The 24027-nt window shown below is 29.1% G+C and overlaps 1 protein-coding gene and 1 long non-coding RNA gene across 8 annotated transcripts in view; both read left to right on the top strand.

The window, feature by feature from the left end:
* The window catches only part of LOC129911146 (serine/threonine-protein kinase tousled-like 1), a 194235-nt gene that overhangs the window by 113527 nt on the left and 56681 nt on the right, over positions 1-24027 (top strand). The window contains exon 1 of one of the 7 annotated variants that reach the window (XM_055988845.1): positions 7979-8410. The exons of 4 other annotated variants lie outside the window; for them this stretch is intronic. In XM_055988845.1, the coding sequence (XP_055844820.1) occupies positions 8390-8410 (21 nt within the window). In that variant the 5' untranslated portion in view covers positions 7979-8389. Of the gene's footprint in view, positions 1-7978; positions 8411-10138; positions 10649-24027 lie in introns of those variants that run through there. 2 more of the 7 variants (XM_055988838.1, XM_055988851.1) reach the window with 2 other exon arrangements.
* Positions 2417-6950, top strand: LOC129911162 (uncharacterized). Its single transcript, XR_008771603.1, has 2 exons — positions 2417-6350; positions 6612-6950. It is a non-coding gene; the product is annotated as an uncharacterized LOC129911162 (long non-coding RNA).

Here is a 24027-nt window from a genome sequence, read left to right as displayed (position 1 = left end):
TTTGCAATTTTAAGCGCTGTTTGGATATAACTAATGTATAAACGGGTACTAACCAAAGCAACTTCAAAATGTTTTACAAAAAAGCTGAACTTTGCTCCAAAAAGTTTCTATCTGTGAGAACCCTAAAAAAGACATTTTGGAATCACCAAAGAAATTTTACGTTCATAAAATCATCATTCCAATTTATTCAAAACCTTTGGAAAATGTTTTTTTTATTCTTCAAGTAAAGTGGAAAGTCCTGTTGTTACTGTTTTCGATGAACACGACACGATACTGAACATAAAAAGTTGTGCGCCAAATTTTTCAAGGCAACAATTAAACACTAAAATAGAAAAGTTGTTTAAATTGTTGGTAATTATTAAAACATCAAGAAAAAGCAAAATAATAGGCCTATGAGAATGTTGAATTTCGTTTGCAAATTTTATGGTTTTTTTTCTTGGAATATAAACAGATATAAAAATAAAGTCCATGATCTAACAATAGGAAATTGTTAGAAAAATAATTTGAAAACGTTAGTTTTTTTTTTTAAATAATTTTGTATGTAGGTATAATCATTTTAATAGGGTTTAAAAAAAATTAGTTTGCCATTCAAAAGAAATTATAAACTGACACATTCATTGGGCCTTTTCCAAAAAATTGTTTTTTCAAAAACAAAATTTGAAATAGGTATTAAAAAGATTAGATCTTAGAAGATTTAAAGAAATCATATTTTTAAACAATTTAATCCTAGGGTAGTGAATTTCCTTTTAAAATTAATATTTATAGTTTCAATGTCTTTAAATGTAACAAAATCTTCATGTTGTGCTTTTCACAAATTCCGCTAAACTGTTTAAAAAAAAATATTTACCTTACATCCAATTTGAATTGCCGACTATCAAAACTATAATTACGAGATATCCATTCATTAAAAGAAGTAACGTATTTTGTCTATGAAAATATAATTCACATCCGGCTACTACAGAAATATGTACAAATCAAGTTGTGCTTGAGTTAGAACAAAGAGGTTATTTATGTAGTGTACTCTTTACAGTAATTTGATATTGTAAAATAGCATTATATAAAGTCAATTGAAGTACGTCAGGCCTCTATTGTTGGTCTGACATGATTAATATAGTTATAAGTTTAGTTTTAAGTCAATTGTATATAAAACAAATTGAAAAATATAAAGAAATTAATCTATAAAAAGAAGAAATTAATAAAAAATAACCTCAAAAACATTAGTTTGTTGCTTATTGTAATAAGTTTTTACCAAATTACGGTTGCTTGCATTCTATAACATTTTTGCTTTTACACCGAAAAAAAAATTGATAATAACAGCTATCAAATTAACATTTTTCAGTGACAAAAGTCGTCCAACAATTAAAATATCAATTTTGATATTTTATCATATCATTTTCACATTTTTTAATTTCAGATGGGATAGTGAAAATTTCACTTTGACAATTAAAATATTATTTTGACATTTTTTTAAGTTTAAGTGGATAGTGAAAATTTCACTTTGACAGTTAAAATATAAATGTTGACTAGATTTTACGTTTTAGTTTTTTCTTTTTTCAAAACATTACTGAAAGGGAATATTCTTTACAAAATAATGATCATATTATTTGTTCTATTATAGGTGATATAATTGTTTTGTTATTTTCTCCCAAACTATGTGAAGTAAAATCTTAGTGCCGATCAAATTTTATCAGTAAATCATACATTTTACTTCGAAAAAACACAACGCGCCTTTAAATTAGTACAAATTAAGAATTTTGTATTTAATATTTTTCAATAATTTGGAATGAGAAATTGATATGAAAAAATGATAATAAAATATCAAAAAAAATTTCCAAAATGTGACATTCAAATATCATCCTGATAATAAAAATGTTGTTTTAACATTTTAAATATCATTAAACACATTTTATAGAGCATTTTTGGCTGATATTTAAGAAATGTTAATTTGATATTTAAAAAATGTTAAATTGATATTGGTTTTTTTTTCGGTGTAGATAAGAATACCTGCTGTCATTATAATTTTCCATCTATAAGATATATAAAAAGCAAATACCTAATTAACTTAGCTATCTTTGAAAATGACCTTCTAAATGCACGTCGAAGAAACGTGAATTAGAATACCTACCTAACTTAAACAAAAAAAAAAAACTGCAAAGAAAATACATAAATATATAAATAATTAAATTTTTATTGAAAAACCATTTACAAATAATATTTTATACCTAAAAACTCAATTTGCTTATCGCTTCTGTTGCTAGTTCATAAATCATTTTTTCCCCTACCACAATTCACACATTCAAAATTTTAATACCACAATACTACTTTACATTAAAATCTATATTTACCTAACCTACCAATCTCTATACAACAAATCAACACTCATTCAAACTTAAAACAAAAAAAAAATTATAATAATCAAAAAAAAAAAAAAAAAATAACCAAAAGAAGCAAAACAAATCTATATACCCAACAACTCTTATAAAACAATACACCTCATTTATAATACTACACAGCTTGTTGGTTTGTAATTTATTTTATAGATACACATTCCGTCGCAGTGTTATGCGATTCTAATTTGGGTACCCATTTTAGTCTCATAGTTGCCTTCAAGCTTTAAAATACCTACATTTTTATTTTCTACTCCTGATATTTTTGTTTTTCTTCTCTTTCTATAAAAAGAATTTTTAAAATCTTTAAAAACAAAAATACTCTCTTATTTATAAAAATAGATCTCTATTTTATTTATTTTGCAAAAATTTGTTTCTTTAAATTAGTCATACATTTTTTTTAAAGCTTATATTTATTTATCCACATGAACATAAACATAAATTACCATAAACCACAAATTAAATCTATCTACATCTACTCTCTACACTTCTACAACACTTAATCAGTTCAGAATTCAACTCAATTAAAAAAAGAGAGAAATAAACCAGAAATGACAACACAAAATATCATACACAACAACAAAATGTTTTGTGTGCAAAAGAGAATGCGCGATGAAAGAGAAACAAAAAAATGGTGTCTGCATGCAACCAAACCACTGCCAGTCAGCCAGCTAAAACCATATCGCCAGACAGACGAGGAAAATCTAACTAAATCTTGAAACAATTTTCCATTCAAGTGCACAGAAAGAAAATTCCTCGCATAACCAAAGTTCCCCAACACACAACACCAACACGCAAAACACGATACGACACAACCTAGAAGAAGTGAATAACGAATAAAAAAAACATGGCTGCTATAAACGCTGAGCGCCTGTTACATTGGCGGCTTTGAGATTTCTGTGTTACCTTGCTTACAACACTGCTTGCTCCTATAGCGCTGCTGCTAGTTTCGGTCGGCTTCGGTCTGCCTGCGCTGTCTGTCACCATCACACCACACATGCGGCAGCGGCACGAGACACAGTCACACAATCTCAATCCCAGTGCAAAAATGTGAATATAATTCGATGCTGCTTTTCGGAATTCGCTTTGAAAAGTCAGACATTTTCTAACTTGCTCAATCCAACTGTATTTTATGCTCGCCCAGCATATTCCTCGAACATCGAATTTTACCTTCTTCAATTGGTTTGGCCTGGCATTCTGGCATGCTGCTGGCATGTTTGGGATAAGATCATAAATCTTGCGTTTTGTATTCTCTCTCTCGTATTTTGTGTATTCCTCTCTCTCTCTCTCTTCTCGCCCCCTAACGGCCAAAAACATAAACATACTCATACATTCTTAAAGTAGATGTATGTGTATGACCAACTGCGGGAAATGGTACCATGTGTGTGTGTTTGAAATGTTTTGAATGAATTCGAAAAAACAGCTGACAGGTTGTGTTGTGACTTGTCATCCACTAGTGGAGCCACTGTGCTGGTCATCGAACTGCTATCGAACTTGTTTGTTGCTCTCGTATCTGTCAGATACACTACACAGCCACTTGACATCACACACTTCATTTGTTGAATGAAACAACAAAAAAAACAGGGTTAACAAAAAGAGAGAGAGAGAGAGTATGATAAAATGCAGGCGAATAACAGAAAAGAGAAAAAAATAAAAACACATGGTTGAGAGAGAGAGAGTAAGAGAGAGAGAACAACAACCAGGCCGGTTCGATGAGTTTTTATCTATCTAATTGTGTGTGCAATTCCAATTCGAATTCCGGCAAGGCAGTTGAGGCTTTTGTGTGGTGTGTGCTGTTAGATTAGAGGGCACGACTCCGACTTCCGACACACAGCTGTTTTTTCGCAGTAAATTAGGGGCGAAGGAGAATGTATGTATACACCAAATCAGAGTAGAAAACGGAATGAAATGAAAACAAAAATACGAACGAATGCATTGGCCATAGGAGAATTACAGAGAGTGTGGCAACTATGAGAGTTAGGGTGATTTGGGGAAGAATTGAGAAAAGGGGGAAGTAGAAATTCTGTGATGATGACGAAGTAGGTATATGCTCGGATATGTCCGGTGCTGGTTTTATGGTGTCGCTGCTGTCGTCTACGTCGTCGAACGAGAATGACTGTGCAGTGGCAGACCGACCGAAATCAGACAACCGACTTTTGAGCGAGCAGAGCAAAACTGTGAAGATTATAAAATAATGTAGTATAATCGCTGTTGGCGGTGGCGGGTAAATGTTTTTAGCTGGCAGCCTGGTAGTAGTCGTATTTGGTACTACGTCGGGTGTATTACGTATTTCGGAACTTTACTCCCGTTTTGTTTTGTGTGGTAGGTTTTTTGTATTATATTTTGTTTGATCTGTTTATCTGTCGGTTGGATGGCCGTCCGTCGTCGCTTGTTCGTTCGGTGTCGGTCGATAGGATCGGAGGTTTTATTTTGACCGATTAATTTATTATTTTCTGTGTTTTGTTCGTGTTTTTTTTGTATTTATATATTTTATTGACTGACGCCGCCATCTTTGTGTAGTCTTTAAGTTTTTTTTTTGTATATTTTACTCCTCCGTGAAGGTATTCAATTTAATTTTGCGCAGGCATATGTATGTTTTTTTTTTTTGAAAACAAAAAAAACAAACATCATCCCTCTCCTCACCCTCCCTTGTGTATAGAGACTATTTTTATGATAATTTTTTCATGATGATATAGAGCTTTTATTTTAATTGATTTTTCGAGTGTTAGTAACAAATATAAGACAAGAGGGATAGATAAAAAAAAAAATAAAAAAAAAACTGGAAAAAGATGAATATATTTAAGATTTAAATTAAATAATTACGATAATTTGCGTTTTAAGAATTTATAGTACTTTTTAGGGTTGGGATAAATAATTTTTTCGTAGTGTAAAATATAGTATTATTTCATGTAATTTGCGGTTAGGAGTGCAGTTTTGGTGCTTTTTAACCTTTTAGTATTGATTTGAGCTTTTGAATATGCATTTCAGTAAATTATCTGAGAATTTAATCGTAATTTTCTTTTTTTAATTTGAGCGTTGGGCGCCATTTAAAAGAAGAAAAAGATTCAAAAATTGTTTTTTTTTGTGTTTTGGGATTAGGTATCACGTCTTAAAATTAATAATACCTACCTTAATGGATCAGTGTTTTATATGAAAGTTGTGATATGGTTGTTTTGAGACGAGAGTTACAACTTTTTGTTCTTGATACATTTAAAGTGCTTGAGAACTTGGGTTATGCAAGATTCATTTATGATTCTTAAATTATGTATTATTTTGTTTAACTAGAATTGAGGAAACTCAAATGCATTAAAGTTTGTGGATCTTTTTGTTGGGCGCCATTTAAGAATAGAACATAACAAGTAGTAGCAAACTCACGTTGGGCGTAGTTAAATAAAATATTATTTTCTATTAATTCTTTTGCTATGTTCAAGTTCAAGTTTTGCGATGTAGATAGTTGACGTTGGGCGCCATTTCAAATTATTGATGATTGATGTTTTTTCAAAAAGCTATTGATTAAGTATCTACTTAAATAATGTAATTGCTATTTGAATATATTTATTTATATCTAAAAAAAAAAATAAAAAAAAACTAAACTTGGTTTTATTGTCATCCATAAATAAGTCCAAACAAAACATAAATGGCGCCCAATGTGATCTGTTTAGGTAAAAAGTAAAAATTCTTAAAAATAAGAATAGAAAAAGACATTTTATTAAATGGCGCCCAACGTGAGTCAATTAGCAAATTTTTAAGAACTTAATGAAACGGGTTTCATTAACTTAATTTTTTGTTGGCTCCTTTACTGGAAAACTTGTTAAAGGTGGTCCCTCAACTAGCTTCTGCTTTAGGTTGAGATTTTATAACAGAATTTCAGGAATTGAATTAAAACCTTTCCATTTCATATCGATTTGTTGGTTTGCTGTTATTTATTCGTTTTAGGACCATTCGAATCCTTAATTGTCTGACGTTGGGCGCCATTTTTTTTAAAAGTTAATTATTTACACATCATTGGTTCCCAACCACAAAAATAGTGCATATTAGGTGCTATTTAAAAAAAAATCTAACTTATTTAAGGTTGTGTAGTCTCACGTTGGGCGCCATTTTTCTAAGATTGTTTAATTTTATTGTAAGCATGTGAAGGTACGTCGAATTAATATTTTTAAACATACAAAAACTCCATGGGTGTAACGTTGTGATGGAGGGACCTTACGTTGGGCGCCATTTGAGACTAGTCAATTTACATAAGAACTTCATGAAAATAGCTACATCCATTCTAATTCAAATTGACTTTTTGGTTTGCTGTCTTAATATTCATTCAGAGAGCACCAGAATCCTCAACTGGCTCACGTTGGGCGCCATTTAAAAAGTTTGCTTAGTATTAATTATTTACAAAGCATATAAAAAGCAAATACACTTTATATCTAGTCATCTTCAAAGCAAGAAGAAACCCACATTGGGCGCCATTTTGAAAAGTCTCTTAAAATTACTTTAGGAACTTTATGACTTCTTTGGAACTATTTCCACACAAAAAAAAAAATCAAATTAAAGAAAGAAAGAAAAAAAAAATACAATAACCGTCACTCATCCGCTGAAAGAAGAAGCTACAACTAAAATCCTGGATAAAAGACAAAGAACAAATAATTCTGATCTCTTGTATAGTAGGTACCTTATACCTCCTTCGTGTGCAAAGTGTATACAAAAAAAAAAAAACAAATTCACCAACATAAAATGCAAAGAGCAAAAAATAAACTAAATGAAAAAAAAAAAAAAAATTATATATACTTTCTCAGAATAATAAGTATCTACATTATATATGTATATTGTGTATACCCTCCTAACCAAGCAACAATCCAATCATATTAAACTTTTGTATTTGCTGCTTACCAGACCGATGAAGCGAGAGTATAAGAAATCGGGGTTTTTGTGCGCGAGATGAGGTGAGCTGTGTGTGGGAGGGAGGTGAGGTGAGGTGAGCGAGGTGAGCTGAGGATTCAGCAGCAAAACAGGCAGAGAGTGTATAAAACAAAAAAAAAAGTGTATCTAAGGAATTCGAAATTGATTTTTTTTTCTGAAGTTCTGTCTCTTGTCTCACCCGCGCCCAGTTTTTTTTTTTTTTTTTTAGTTACTATATAGTAGGTGCTTTAGGTATATATGGCGGCTTGTCGATTTGATGATTATATTTAACGCTCGTGTTACACAAGTCGAGTGTTGTTGTTTTGCTTTTGTTTTTTTAATATTTTATTATTCATTTGATTACATTCTTTTTGACCTCGAAAATTTATAAATTTTTTTTTTTTTTTTTTACAAAATCGATTATAGTTTCTATATCATTATTGTCATCTTTTTTTTGTCATTCTCGTCGTTGCCGTTATTGTTGTTTGAAGTGAATTTAATTTTTATTGTTTTTTTTTCAAGTTTAGAGATTGACATAAATTGAAAAAAAAAAAAAAAAACAAAAAACAAATGAAAAATATATCAAAGGAGAAAAAGTGATAAACCAGGATAAGACATAATATCCTTATAAAGTGTTGAAAGAATAATAAATAAAAATAAAAAAAAAAACCAAAGAAGTGAGTGAAAATTAAAAAAAAAAAAAAAAAAAAAACAAGAAAAGAAAAGAAGTGAACAGAAAAAAAACAACTAAAATAAGAAGAAGTGTACAGTGAAAAGTAGTTGAACTTTATATTCGCAACTGTATATGTATATATGTATCTACAATTCAACATCTCCTCAAAAGAAAAACATACTTTTTGCGTTTAATTCTGTGTGTCATCTGTCGTTTTTGCTTCTTCTTATTTAATTTTTTTTTTTTTTTATTCTTTGGTTCCTGTTGTGTGTACCTTCTCTTCTTTGCACACAGTGATTCTTCGGTGTATATAGTATATGAAAAACCATCTACTTATCTACCTACCATCTTTACTACTTTCGTCCGTCATCGTCATCATCATATACACCTCTATTTTGTTTAATTCGTTAATGGAAAATGTAGCAGCAGCTGGATAATAATGAGCGCATGCTATTTATATGTGAGTATATGAGTTACCTTAAAAACTTACCTATACCGAAGTGTATCGCTATAAATATGTTATTTAAGAATGAATAGAAAAAAAAAATATTTTTAAGATATGTCATATGGAAATGTATATTTGTATCTCATTGCCAGCAGCAGCCAGAACAATTTAGACAAAGATACCTTACATCTATCCTAGACCTAAACCATATTTGAAGGAATTTACATTTTTTTCTGTTCTTGGGTTCTTGATATTTTCTTCTTTGTTTTTGTTGTTTCTCCTTCTTGTTGGATTTTTCCTGAGTTTTTTTTTTTTTAATTTTTTTTTTCTTGAGTAGGTTTTTCAATGTTCCCCTACTCCTTAAGAGCTGCGTTTCGCTTCTTGCCCCAACTTCCCCTTTTTTATTCCACCCTGCCTGCCACACTGCCTATTGTTGTTGGTTGGGTTGCTGTTTTTTTTTTTTTTTTGTACCAATGGGCCATGTGCCTGTTTCTCTTATAGAAGCTCTATAGTGTTGTTATAGATAGATATTGCTCTATAGTTAGTTGATGGCTCGATAAAGCTGGGCTGACTGCTGGCTGGTTAAAGATATACTACATACATACAATATATCTACCTACATATATCTTATTATTATTATTAGGAGAGTATAGTGTTTAGTGTTGGCGCAAGTATTGGTTTTGTTGTGTGGAATTGGAATTGGTGCGGTCTTGTTTTTGTTCATATTCCCTCATCATTTCCGCTTATTATATTATATTCTCTCGTCTCGGTTGTTCTCTCAATTTTATGAAACAACTACCTAACACTTTGTACACAAATTCTGGTTCAATTTTTCGTAGTTGTTGTTGTTTTTTTTGTGTTTTTTTCGTATTTCTTCTTCTTCTTGATTTTCTGTTGTACATGTACAAGTACATAGTTATTATCGCGGTGGTGCTGATGTGCTCTGCTGCTGCTGCCTGCTTGCTTGCTTGCAGTTTTGTGTAAATTTTTTGTCACTTTATTAACTACCACGACGAGTGTTCGTGCAAACGGGATCCGGTCATTGTGAATTAATTGAATAAAAAAAAAAATATATATTTCTAAAAGAATTCACCACACACAGGTGAAATGTAACTTACCACACTGGAAAATTAAATTGAAAAAAAAAATTTTAAGTGTAAACTTACCTTGCCTGTCATTAGTGTCAGTGGAATTATATTGCAAGAGAGATAAACGAATCAGGCAGTGAAAATACGTACACACAAGACATAGACGAATGTATGCCCCGGGGAAGTGAAGGTGCATATTTTTTATAGTACCTAGAGCAAAACTAAAAGTAGTGCGCACGAATTCATCCGATGTTGTCGGTTTTACGGTTTAATTAAAAAAAAAAAAAAAAAAAAAAAAAAAACTAAAAAAAAAAATTTTTTTTTTTTTTGCGAAATGATTCGAGTTGTTTTTATAAATTTTATGTACATACCTACATTTCTACACTATTCATTGTGATAATAATAAAAAAAAAAAAGTGTGTGAATGTGTCAGTCTATTGCTTTCTAAAATTTTTTTTTTTTTTTTTGAAATTTGAAACAAATTTTCTTGTTGATTTATTATTTTAGTATACGGCGCTCTGAGTGCATACAATCGAATATCAACTGTCATAAATTATATCAGCTGTCACAAAAAAAAAATTATTACTGTGAATTATAAAGTGAAAAAAAAAATAATAATAAAAATGGTTGCTTAGTGGTAGAAAACAAAAAAAAAAAAAATCAAATTCAGTGCAGTTGCATTTGAAAAGAAGAAAACAAAAAAAAAAAAAAAAAATCAGTGTGTGGATGTGAGAAATAATAATACCCACATCCCAATATCCCCATAATTGAATTGTGTACAAGTACATACTTACACACAGCTGAGTCTCTCTTTCTCTTATATACCTTTTCTTATGTGCATATAAATGATACAAAATATACCCAAATATAGAAAGAAGTGCAATTGATCAAGGGAAACAAATTTAAATCAATTTTAATAATATTGTGTAAAAATTTTTTAAAATTCCTATCTACCTACCCTTGTACCTGTGCTGTGTTAGATTTTTTTTTTTGTGGATTATATACACTTTTGCTTGCCATGCAAAATTGGCATCAACAACAATCACAAACTCAACAATTTGATATTGTTCCTCATCATCAGTATCTTCATCATCAACATAATAGCAATAGTAGCAACAACAACAATAATAATGGGATTTATTACTTATTTTATAAAGATTTTTATGTGAGTTCTAATTTTTTTTCGTCTATTTATGTAACAAGAAAGAGAAAATTTTTCAAATTTTGCAATCGAATTCTACTACATTCTTGATTGAACAAAATTATTGTATAAACAAAAATGAAAAAATTTCAAGTTTAAATCACTTTTAATTGAGAGGAATGAAATAAAAATTTTTTTTTTATTTTGTTTTTTTTTTTTTTTTTATTTGGTGATGACAGCATTTATAGGTACCTCCTATTTATATTATGTACATGTGTATGTATTTAACCACTCTTATGTACTTATGTTTTTTTCTTGAATATAAAAAAATATATCGCAGTTTGTTTAATTTCAAGGTCAAAAATTTGCTTTTTCGTCGTTACCCATAGTGACAACTTGTCGTTATTATTTTATCTTTTTTTATCGTTGTTGGTTACATTGCATTTAGGATTTTTCATTTTGAATTTTCAAAATAAATAGTTTTTTTTTTTATTTATTAGTTCCGACGAATTCAATTCACAGTAGATTTTATCTTTTTTTCCTACAATTTTACATGAAAGTTCAACAACTTTATAATGTATATTGTGGCATATGAGGATTATAATAATGGCCCACCTACTTTAAGTGACAGCTGGCGCCTGACTATGTATATGATAATATCTATACAATAATGGGAAGAGAGGAATGCGGGTGGCCTCAATAATTCAATTAAATAAAAACGTAGAAATACATACCATACATATGTAAATGTAGGCATGTATATGTAGATCGTGTCGTGACTAAATAGAATATAAAATATTCAAAGATCAAAAATGATAAGAAAATATATTTCCTGCTATTCTTTTTTGTGGTTTATTTTCTTGATTTATGATTTTTTAAATTAATTAAAAAAAAGGTGTACAAACATGAAGAGAAAAACAAATAAAATGAAATGAAATAATAAATTTATTCAAGTCCAATTTCTACAACTCAGTAAAAAAAAATTGCAAACCTCGCAAAACAAATATTTATTTACGTTTTTTAAATTATTTTTGTTTTGTTTTTAAAAATAAAAAAAAAAATTAAGAGATAAAAAAAACACGACTTTTAAAAGAACTTCTATAACTAAACTTTCACACATTAGAATTTTAAAATAATCTTATTAATCTTATTTTGATTTTGTATATTTGTAGAAATACCTACCAACACATTTTTTGTGTGGGTGATTTTCAGCAAACTGCGGTTTTTAACGTGGAAATTTTGCTCATTGATATTTTTAACAAATTAATTTCTTTTAATTGTCATTTGAAATTGCGTTAAAATTTGCTTTATCACAGCTTAAGAAAATATCCTGAAAAGCAATAACATTGAATGAGCAGTTTTTATTGGTTTAACTTAAAACTTATTTGAAAATTTTTGCAATTTAAAAGGGCAGTACATTTTGTAAAAAAAACTTTTCATTTTCCCTTGCATGTCATATTTTTGTAGACTAAATTTGTTCTAATTTATTTACCAGTCAGTACCAACGAGTTGGCATTGATACGATGCCTTATTTATTTTCATCTATTTTGAATTTATATGTACTAACTTTACGACAAAATCATAAAGCTTTTTTAAAATCGTTAATAAAGTGCAGTGCTAGTTTCGTAACTTTTTATTTTATTGTTGTTTGTTTTTTGTGAAACAACTATTAAAAACACTGGTTGACAGCGCAAATGGACAATTAACTATTTTTTTTTTAACGTTCTTTGACCTGAGGTCGAGATATGAGTTTTTTTCCGACCAATCTGAACAGAAAAACCGGCGCCCCTGAATGCTAAATAAGTAATCAAGAAACAATAGAATAACTTTTCAGGGTCACATTATAAATCTAAGGTCAACGAATTACATTTTTTTAAGGACATTTTTTACAAAACACAATTTTTATCTCAGAAATAAATTCAAAATCTTCTGAGTGCTACTAAAAATAACACAATACTTTTCTAAAAATCAATAGATATGTAATAAAAATATGAGCGTTTTTTGTAAAGATTAACCATTTCGACTCTTTGTGATTTTCGATTTTTTTTGTCTGTAACGTGAAAAGCAAATCGAATTTGAAAATTTTACTTGAGTAACTTTCTTTAAAAAAACTTTTAAAAAATAAAAATTTTAAAAATTGTAAAAAAAACTATTCAACAAAAAGAAAAAGTGAAAAAATGTTTTTTTTTTATGTTCTGAGCATTTATAGAAATGCATTATGAAAGAGACCACCTAAATTTAAGCGGATTTCTGCATGGTTTTTTCATCTTAAATTTAGCGGAAATATACTTAATTTAAGATGCAAATCTTCTTATTTGTATGATAATCACAATATTTTCTATTTAAATTAAATGGATTTCCGCTTTAATTAGGAAGAAAGTCACTTTGGCTTGGCAAAAAACCATGCAGAAATCCGCTTAATTTTAGGTGGTCTTTTCCTCCGTTTAGGAAAAAAGAACAAATATTTAATTTTGTTATTAAAAATCTGAAACTCAAGCTTTCGAATTTCAAGAATTTTGGTCCTTAGGTATTTCACTGATACAATTTTACTAGCAGCTTCTAAAATTTTTTAGTAGGAAAATTTCATATTTTCGAATATTACATAAATTTACCTAATGATTTCCCCTACCGAATTTTGCCTAAAAAGCATGTTGGTACTTCCTGACATTATTTTTAAAATTTTGCTTATTCTGAAAAGAAAGAAATAGACCAATTTCCATTTGATTAAAACTTTTTTGTTTAAACTTTTTTAATCCTTCTAAAAATTTTGTAAAACTTAAAACCATCGATTTAACTTTTCTTTTTATTACTGATCGCTATCTTATTGTTGTATTTGAGCGACTCAGATAGGTACCTTGCATGATTATATCTTTCTTTTTAAATAATTTATTTAAACAAAAGTAAACAAATCAAAGTTCAACAACAATAAAATTTCAAAAAAAAAAAATAATTAATTTAATAATTCATCCTAATCGCCATAATCCCTTTTTATTTCTTATGTTTACCCCACAAGCTTAAAATAACGATATAAAAAGAACAACAACGAGTAAAAAAATTCTTATACATCAACTCATCATCATGAACAACAACAACACAAACAGGGATGCCTTCCGTTTCCGTAGCAGTTTCATTTACAACTAAAGACTAAACTCTGTGACTTTTCTTGTGTTTATTTTTATTTATTTATTTTTTTTTTATTTTTGCTATTTTTCTCTTCTCATTTTGATTAAAGATGGCGATGGGTTGGTTGGTTTGAATGTGGCAAAAAAAAAATATCTGAATTACGCTAAAAAGCAGCCATGATGGAAAAAAATATAAGCAAACACGCTAAATCTGTTGTATAGAAGTTTTGCAAAACTAGCAAAAAAAAAAAAAAATAAGAAGAAAAATGAAAAAAAAAAAGAAAACTCCATGTTCAGTGTAGGTACATTAAATACATACATCTATTTATATATGTATTACAGAAAAAATGTAGGTACCTACTCTTTTATAAAGTAAATCGATAAAAAGAGCTTAACGGTCGCCGCGACGGACAACAAACCATACAACGTCGCCTTTTCATACGAATGACGATGATAGTGGGTCTTTTTGTCGCTTATTGTTGTTGTTTTTGTTGTTGTTGTTGTTGTTAACCGATAGAGTCCAAATGGTTGGGTATATTCCACAATATGACATCAAGGGGTACAGAGAGTTTATTTTTAAATGGGAGGCAAGCAATTGCAAAATGGAGAAGAACTAACAAAAAACCATAGTTGGTTTGGTTGGTGTAGTTGAATCAGAGTCTGATGAATAAAGAGATGTAAACTATTAGACAGAGGCAAAATTAAAACATAAGCTCATTTTAGTTCGTTGGTGAGATGTGGAGAACCATGAAAATGGGGGGAAAAATATTAAATTGGCGCAGTGCGGAGAAAATAATTTCCAAGTTGAAACATTAACTAGCCTACACAGTGTCATCATCACACCACACAGTATGGCTGACAACTGCTTTCATCTTCTCTCTATTCAAGCTTCAATTTTCCACTATAACTTTCTATTGTGTTTGTGTTTTTTTTTTAGCTATTAAAAATGTGGTCTAAATTAATTCTCACAAAATTAAAACAAAAAAAACCGACAAATTGTTGTTGTTTTTTTTTTTTTTTTTTTTTTAAATGGATCAATGATTTTACAACTTTCATTACTACAGGTTTTATTTTTATATTTTTTCCTCGAATATTTTTAGAATGAACAAGTACCACAGATGACATTTTAACCGGAAAATATGTATGCCACTTGTAATGTTTTCAAACAAATTTTTAATGTCAAAATCAATGACCTGTCAAATTCCTCAATGACCTGTCAAATTCCAAGAATTGTTCAACAAGTTAACAAAGTATTTGACGTAATTTCTTTCAATTGTATACAAATAGCGGGTTTGTTTTGTTTTTATTCACAATAAATTGTGACAGATTATCGTATTGAATACCATGTTTTGATCAAGACCCAAATAGAATACTTTTATAACATGTTTTTTTGTTCCATTTTTGACAGTTTAAAAAACTGTAAATCTCTCAAATAGTTGACGTTTCTTAACGTCAAATATGATAAAATACGACCTATTCAAAATGAAAAGTATGTTCGTTCGGTTTTGACCTTTTAATTTTATAAATATCTCTCAAATGTTTGACGTTTCTTCACGTTAAATAAGAGTTCTAAGCAAATAGTTCACAAACATCAAACTGTTCACTTTGAAGAAACTGACATCTGTTTTTTCTCTAAGAAAGCATCAATAGGAACTGTTAAGTAATTTAACAAGAGTCTTTAAACAGTCAGCAACAATTTAGCTAGTAAATTCACCCGAAAATTAATTAAAAACGCGTGTTTTATGACATAATATATAAAACTTGTATCTGTCAAGTTCTTTAAAGTGAGTGTTGTCACATTTGACATTGACATATTCGCTTACTTCCCTATATGATAATTTAAGACCTATTCACAGTGAAGGGTGTGTTTGTTTTACCATTTTTTTTTTTTAATGTTAGACAAAACTGGAAAATTTGATATTATAAGAATGTAATCTTAAAAGTTTAGGTACTTAAGTTATGATCGAAATTGTATATTATTTTTACTGAATTCAGTTAAATTGTATGGTTTCTTAATTTCCAATGAAATATACTAAATTCGTTTGAATTTAAATATTTTTCAATAAATTTATAAAAGGCGTTTAAAGGTCAATTTTAAAACCTACAACAATATTTGTATTTTCGTTGACGTCATTCTCACATCACAAAAATTTCTTTGGAAATCCTTTTGCGTACCATAACTACATCATATGTAATTGTATATACCGCCTTTATGCTGGTTTTGTTATTTGCTTATTTCAACAATATACGCATTTACCGTATATTCATACCTAATCTATTTGTTCTAATGTATGTATACTCTTTACCCTCTTAATTTTGATCATAATCTTTTATTTATTTTTATAAAAATAGAAAAATAACCAAAAAGGGCAAATGAAGAACATAATACCTACATATGTACGTATTGAGAATCAAAATTAAAATGACGACGACGACAATAATAAATTTCGAGAATTTTCTTTCTAATCGAATATAATATGAAAATATTTGCAGTAGTTTATTGTATATCTATTTCTATAAAACAGATACTTGTTAATATAATTTTTTTTTTTAGATAAACAATTTACGTAGATTTATTATCGTCATTTTCTTGCTGGATGTAATAATAGAAAAATTACAAAATTCAATTTCTAAAGAAAAAAAAAAAAAAAAAACAATATTGAAAATAGACGAACAGCATTTTGCTGTAAGTAGCACACACCTACATAACTGAATGAGTATACAAATAAAATTATGCATTGGGTAATTTTTTTTTTTGTCATACAGGGTGGCATGCAATTTATTGGTAATGATTAATAAATTAATAATTTCAATAATAAAAATACTTAAAGTCCGACAAGTAAGAAGAAATACATATCGACGGTTAAACTTCATAACCTCGTAAGTCGTTTTTGCAAGTTTTTCAGAAATCAAAAAACAATATGTTGTGTTTCTTGTTTTTGTATGGGATCTATCAATACGAGCCTTTGAATTTCGTCATTCCTGAAAAATGTTCAAAACAACATTGTTGAACTGAATATACCAAACGATAGCTTTGAATTTTCTGAATTGTTTGCATTAATAATATTTTTTCGAATTTTTTGACTTACGAGGTTATGAAGTTTAACTGTCGATATATCTAGTTAATGTTAATGTTTCTACTTTTGTTTTGAAATTGAATCTTGTCTCGCATTCGTTCATAACAAAAGTTTAGAAAGATCTTGAAAAAACTCAAAATCGCTGCTGGCGGTCAGTGACTACAGATCGATTTAATTACGTTCTTTTGCTTTCAGGCCATAAAAACGCAGATCAATTGTTTTCAGATTGGGAAATATCTCGAGGAAAAAAGCTTCTTAATGACAGAAATAGGTCTACTACTAATCTGATGGTATTTCACACCGAACAGTGGAGCAAATCTTAAAATCGTATTGGAAAAAGCAAAATTATAACGCCTGTATTTCAAAAGGCATTTGATAGATTTGGCACCAAGCACTCTCAACTCTGCTTCGTTTGATTAGGTTCTACCTTTCAAAATAAGTCTGAATTTCACAAAATAGGTAAATGATGACGTATTTCAGGTTCTCCAACTTTTATCAAAATTGAACTATTTTCATCAAACAATAAGAAAGCAAAATTGTTCTCAATTTCAAAATTATCTAAGTTGTAAATGTGTTAATAACCATAAACTTTCCATTTGGACTGGAAGGTTAGAACAGGAGTTTTTTTGAAATACGAAATATTCTAAACGTTTGAGTTTGATGCCTGATCCTGATGTATGTATATTTAAACGTCTTATCCAATTAAAAGAGAGTTTCTATGCGTTTTCTTCAAAAACAATAGTTAAAATAATACCGGCCAGTCACACTTGAAAATTTGGGAAGAATTTCATATGTTTGAAAATAAAGTTGGTCATAGTACCATAATCGATAGTGTCAGTGGAAACATTCACAAAAGCACTGATTGAGCAAATTTTTAAAAATATTAAAACAAAAACATTTTTTTTTTAATTTCTTAAGAATAATTAGTTGAAATTTCAAGTTCAATTTTTGTAGCGATTTTTATCGTTCAATTTCACAATCTGTATACCTATTTTATTTCCAAAAAAAAAAAAAAAATCTACTGCAAGGATGTAGATTGTGACCTGGAATTCCCATTATATTTGTTTCGAATCCTGTGATCCTCTTGAAACATAACAATTCAAAAAATTTTCAAAATAAAAACACACCCCAATGAAAATATATAAATGTAGTACAATATGAATTGATCTTTTCAACCTTTTAAATAGGGTAGTTTTTCATACAGATTACATATACCTACCTCCTTAATTCATATTGACCACATAACACCCTATACAATTCTTGTGTGTGATGTGTTTTTTTTTTACAATTATAACAGCTGAACTGTGTAATTTGTTTGAATACAATTATATATGTATTGAATTAATTTAATACCGAATGATAAATTGTTGATTGATCACTAACAAAGAAATTATAAGAAATTTATTTCCCAGCAAAAAAACGCCCAATTTTGTTGTATTTGTTTGGAAAGAATCTTACTGGTTAGTAATTAAAAACTAAATATATATGAAAAATGTTGATTATTCAAATCTAAAAAAAAAAAACAAGTTTCCATAGTTTTCTTTTGTTTAACTAAAACACCACAGATGCGTGATTATTTTATGACTCAATCTATAACACAAAAAAAAGGAACATGAGCAAACGTGTACTGTTATTTACAATGTACACAATGTACATTATGTATCCGTGAACCTATTTAATATAAAACAACAAAGGGCATCTAGGATCTCCATTAATCCAGTGGTAAACACGAAATGTGAATAAATATATTTATGACGCATTTTCATCCCACGGATTTAAGAGGGTTGAAATTGAAATTCAAGAACAAGATTTTTAATACGCATTTAGAACTTGTTACAGGTTTTATCTTTTGTGTATATCCTCATCCCTTTGTTTTCTCCTTTCAAAACCTTTGCAAACTGCCATTTTTAATGTAGGTCGAACAGTCGATTCCGCTTAAGTAAAAGAAAGTGAAAAAATAGTTTTGAAAAATCTTAAAAATAGTTAAGACAACACAAAAAAAAAACCTAATCAAGTTGAAGCAGTAATTTGTTGAATCATCGAAACAATAAAACAACTTTTCCTTTTTCGGTCGATATACACCCGCAGTAAAGTCTGGGTGTAGTCTAACTTGTTAATGTCCTTCTATAGCAAATTGATTTTTGTTTCCCCTTGAGAGTATAATTTTCATACCCAACTCCCCTACCAAATAATATATTCCTGATTTTTGTTTCAATACATTTTTAGGATTATTAAATTTTATCACATTTATAACGTAGCTGTTAATCGGCCATATTGTTGGTTTGTTGGTTTTATTTTATGTTTGTTTCTATTTTTATGATGACGTAAATGTTTGTCACCACTCACACCCATCCAAAGTGCAATTACACATGAATGAGTGTGTTTTTGTTTCGATTTCGATTCTTGTCTTTGTTTAAATTTAACATAAATATAAAATTCGAAAAGGAAAAAAAAAAATAAATATTTTTTCGCCCTTGTATAGCACAACAGAATCGTTTCAATTTTTGTATCTCTCTTATGTCTTTTTCTATCTTCTTCCTTTTTACGAGTATTTATTGAATTTTTTGTTTTTGTATTTCTTGTTGTTGTTGTTGTTGTTTTTTTTTTTTTTTTTTTTGTTTATTTTAAATTGATTAAATCATTTACTTACCTACCAATATGGATACAACAATATTGTCGTCGCGTCTGTCGGTCGGTCGTTTATTCGTCGTCGTCAGAGGGCAAATTAAACAGTACGGGTCACTTGATTAGACGAACTGACAATAATGAATTAGTTTAATATTTTTCTTGTAATCTCTCGAGGAATAAATACAGAATCACTATTTTTTTAAGAGAATAGGTTCGCTGTCTTCCTTTCATCAGCCAAAGCTGATCAATTACCGCCGAAGCTGTTAGTTTAAGCTAAAAGTGTTAAATTTAACAGCAAAACCTGTGTTAAATATGAACAGAACATAGTAATTCCCTGCCGCTAAGTCTCAGTTAAAAATTTTAGTCCGAAACTGGGCAATTTTAGCGAACTTGTTGGGAAGAAGTCTTTTAGTTTGTATCGCTGAAGGACTTGGTTTCGAAATCAAATTGGAACTTCAAATTTTATACTTAAAATAAGATCTAAACCAAATGTCTTACCAATTTATTTTTTATGGTAACGCAGTTTAGTAGTAACGCACTTGTAAATATCTTATTATATATCGTAAATATGAACTTAATTAAAAAATAAAGTGCAAAAATGTTGCCACTGTCCAAACTGTTAGCTTTAAAACTCTGTAGAAGAATATCAATAATACAGACTGATCAATCGACGTAACTCAGCAGTCACGCAATAAACACTAGCACCTTTTTCACTGAAGCTACTAACTCGTCTAGTTTATTCCACCCTGACCAATGGCTATTATTTATTTAAATAGTTAAAATAAGCCAACTAAATGAGGCATATTAAATTGAATTACAGTAACTTTTAATTTCACGTATAGTAACGCAGGGTAGTTAACATTAAATTCCATGTTGTATCTACTGGAATTGGAAAAAAATTGAAAACTCATTATTTTGACAAAAACGCCGTATACGAGACATTATAAGAAATTCTTCTTAATATCATGAGACAAATGCTCATGCCGTTACCAAGATAGACCACAATTTAAAGATTTTGTAGACCCGTCTGGTTTTGTTTCTTTGCTGAAAGTGGTTACGAACTGTAAAAGTGCAAAGAGCAATTTTGAACTGATTAATGCATCGTATAGCAATTGTTTTTTCTTATTATTAGGGCGAAGTAAGCGAATTAAATTGTTTCCATGTTTAACCCTTTCGGTACCAGCGTTACTCTCATGTAACATATTTTTAAAAATTCGTAAAAAATATTCCATAAAATATTTTTTTAGGTTTCGATGGCTTAATTGAAAGATAATAATGCCTAGTTACTGGAATAGTACAAAAAGTTAGTCAAATATCATACTTTTAATTTTTTTTATCGAAAAAGGGACGGAAATTCACATTTTTTCTTGCAAGAAATTTTTTTTTATTTATGGACATAATTTTGAAAAAATATACATATAAAAAAATGTTAATCCAGAAAGTGTTTTCTTTTTTGGCTTAGAAGAAGTAGCATACATTATTGTTCTATTAAAAATTATTTTCTCAGTTGTCCGACTTTTTTTGGTGGTCATAGGCAGTGCATGTTACTTACATGTAACATGAGAGTAATACATTAGTTTTGATATTTATTATTTTGAAAAATAATTTTTTGCTATTCATATTTCTTAATTGAGATTTTTTAACACGATAATACTGAAAAAACATTTTTTAATATTGATTTTCATAGCTTGGGTTCGAAAGAGTTAAGGAAAAATCATGTTGAGTTGTTGGAGTTACGTTAGTAAAAGCTCACCAACCCAATCAGATCCTTCGAAAAAATAGACTGTACCTTTAGTATGGAAGAAGTGGTTTCAATCATATTTGATTAAATTTAAGTATGTTTTATTTCATAACGTGCTGAACAAAAGTCTGTGTCAACTCCCTAGTGCAAATGGTTTCAGAGATATTGGGTTTGAGGATTATTATTTTTAATTGTTAATACTAAAGCTAAATTCTTTTTTATACTTAATGATAGCGTAGCGTTACAAAAGAGAATTGCATGCACTTGGCCGTTTTTATGTATGTTCATTCATAACTTCTAAACTTCTTATCATAATTTGACAAATGAGGCATCATTAGAAGCGTCTTATCTGTCCGCTGGTTATAGGATATTTAGATCTTGTTAAATGGCGCCATCTGGAGGTAAAAGTCATGAACTAAAATGTTTAGGGTGTAATATTAGAGAACGTTACATAACCTAAATTTTTAATTTTTGGCAACTTCTGCTTGCAAGATTTGCAGCTGTTATTAGTTTTTTTCCTGCCAGAAAAGCTTTCGAATAATAATGGCCTTACAAAAGTATGAAGTTCTGTGGATCCAGCGCGTGTTGTTCAACAGAAAACAAATTATTTGCTTGCGCCTTACCCATTGAACTGCAGTGTTGATTTTAAACCTAAGTCGTATATATGTAAAAATACGTATATTTTCGAGATATAGCTTTTCTACAACAACATACATAATCTTCGTCACCTTATTTTTTTTTCTCTCATTTTTTGTTTTGTGATAATCTTCGTTATTATCAGCCAGAGAGCCACATTATTATTTTCAAGTCAAAAAAACTAAATCGAAGGAACAATATTTACGACTCATGTTTTTATTTCTCACCCAGTTAAGTTATTGTCGAGTTATAAAGAAGAAAACACAACAACAAAAATGAAAAAAAAAAACATCAACATAAAAGTCAAATCAAACGGGTGGAGTGTGTGTTTTTGTGTATATTTTAATTTGTTCGCTCTCACTCTCCTTTAACCATACTGCCGCATCTCCCCTATTTTATCTATACTTTTCTGGATATATATAAAATGCCTTATATACTTACCTACCCATCGACTTATTATGTATCTCAAAAAAAAAAAAAAAAAAAAAAGGCGAAGAAAAAGAAATCCTTCTATGTATATAACCTCCTCTTTTACCTTCCTACCAGTATTTGAATATAATTTTTTTTTTGTCTTTTGTGAATACTTGGTCGTCGGAATCTCTGAATCTGCTGAATGTTGAATCTGAAAAAAATAAAAGATATAAATGTACCTAACCTAAACACATTCATTAGTCGTCGTTGTTGTCGTTGTCGGTCTTCGGTTGTCGGAGAGAAAGATGTAAATGGACAACAAGGTCTAATTAAAATGAACAAATACCGCTGTTGCCGTAACACTCACTTGGTTGCGAGTTAAAGTGGAATAAAACAGCAGCAATGGCAGCAAGAGCAGCAGCATTATCATTGTGTCCGTATCTATATATGGAAGTTTTGTATAGTCGTTTTTTTGATCATCGCCCGAGTATACCTAAATACTATATGCTTTTATAAGTATTTATGTATATTTTTTGAATTTAGTATATAATGACGTAAACACATGCCACGTAGCTTAAAAGTGTAGAAATGATTATTTTGTTTTTTTTTTTTTCATCTCATTCGTTATTCCTTTATTAAAAGTATCTCAACTGCCGGAACATGGCGGAATATTACATTTTTTTTTTTTTTTGCGTATAAGTACGAGTATCTATATTTTATTTGTTTTTTTTTTTTTTTTTTTCTTCAACATCATCATCATCATAATCATCATCGTCGTCGTCGATTTCCTTTTCTATATGTATCTATCGTATGTTGTATAATATATAGCATATTAAGCAATATCAAGAAGGCAAATAGATACATTATATACTCTCATATTTATATACAATTTCAAAATGTAAAAAAACAAAAGACATCATTTCCTTTGTTATTGCGGCTGTTAATATTAATCTCATGATTTGAAATTGTTTTTTTTTTTTTTTCTTTATTACCTGAGATATTATAAATAATATAAACGAAAGCTTATATTGTGCTATATAGATAGGCCATTAATGTAAAGATATTCAGTATTCACCATACATTTATAAGAAAAGAAGCTCTCATTTAAATCACACAAAATGACTGGCATTTACACCGTGTTATTTTAATCTTTCTAATCCCATTTTACTCTTAATTTCGAAAACATCTGCCTGGTAGGTATAATACTATAGTTTTATACACAATTGGTCTTTTATTTTTTTTTTTTTGTGTAATAAGATACTTTTGGTGTGTAAGTACTACCTGTACCTGTTTTTCACAAAAAAAAAAAATCATTTGAACAAATATCGGAATATACCTTCCAATGTACTTTATGGAAAAACCCCAAGAATTAGCGTAAAGTAGATTTTTTTTTGTTCTTATTTATGTATTTTTTCTTTAAACATATTTGGTCTAAGGGCGGAACCCTGTGGTTATACCTGGACATTTTTCTTTGATATAGTTCTATTTAAATATTGATACCTATGTACACATTTAAAAACCACAATTAGATAACTATAGTCATTCAAAGTGAGTAATTGTCGACGTGAATTTATGATGAGGTCCTAAAAATAGGTGTTTTCGTAAAATCATTTTTACGCCTTCAGTTTTATTAATATAAATAAAATAATAAATGTTTTATATACAAATATTGAAAAGCGAAGAAAAAAAAATAACAAAAATAATAAAAAATTGAACTTATATTGAATATTGAAAAGCTCTTAAAAAACGTCAAAGTGTAAAAAATTACTCCGCATCTTTAGTTTGTAA

This window comes from Episyrphus balteatus, chromosome 2, assembly GCF_945859705.1.
Source record: "Episyrphus balteatus chromosome 2, idEpiBalt1.1, whole genome shotgun sequence".
In the NCBI taxonomy this organism is placed as follows: domain Eukaryota; kingdom Metazoa; phylum Arthropoda; class Insecta; order Diptera; family Syrphidae; genus Episyrphus; species Episyrphus balteatus.
The sequence above is the reverse complement of the archived record's forward strand: the minus strand, read 5'-3'. Positions and strand labels throughout refer to the sequence as shown.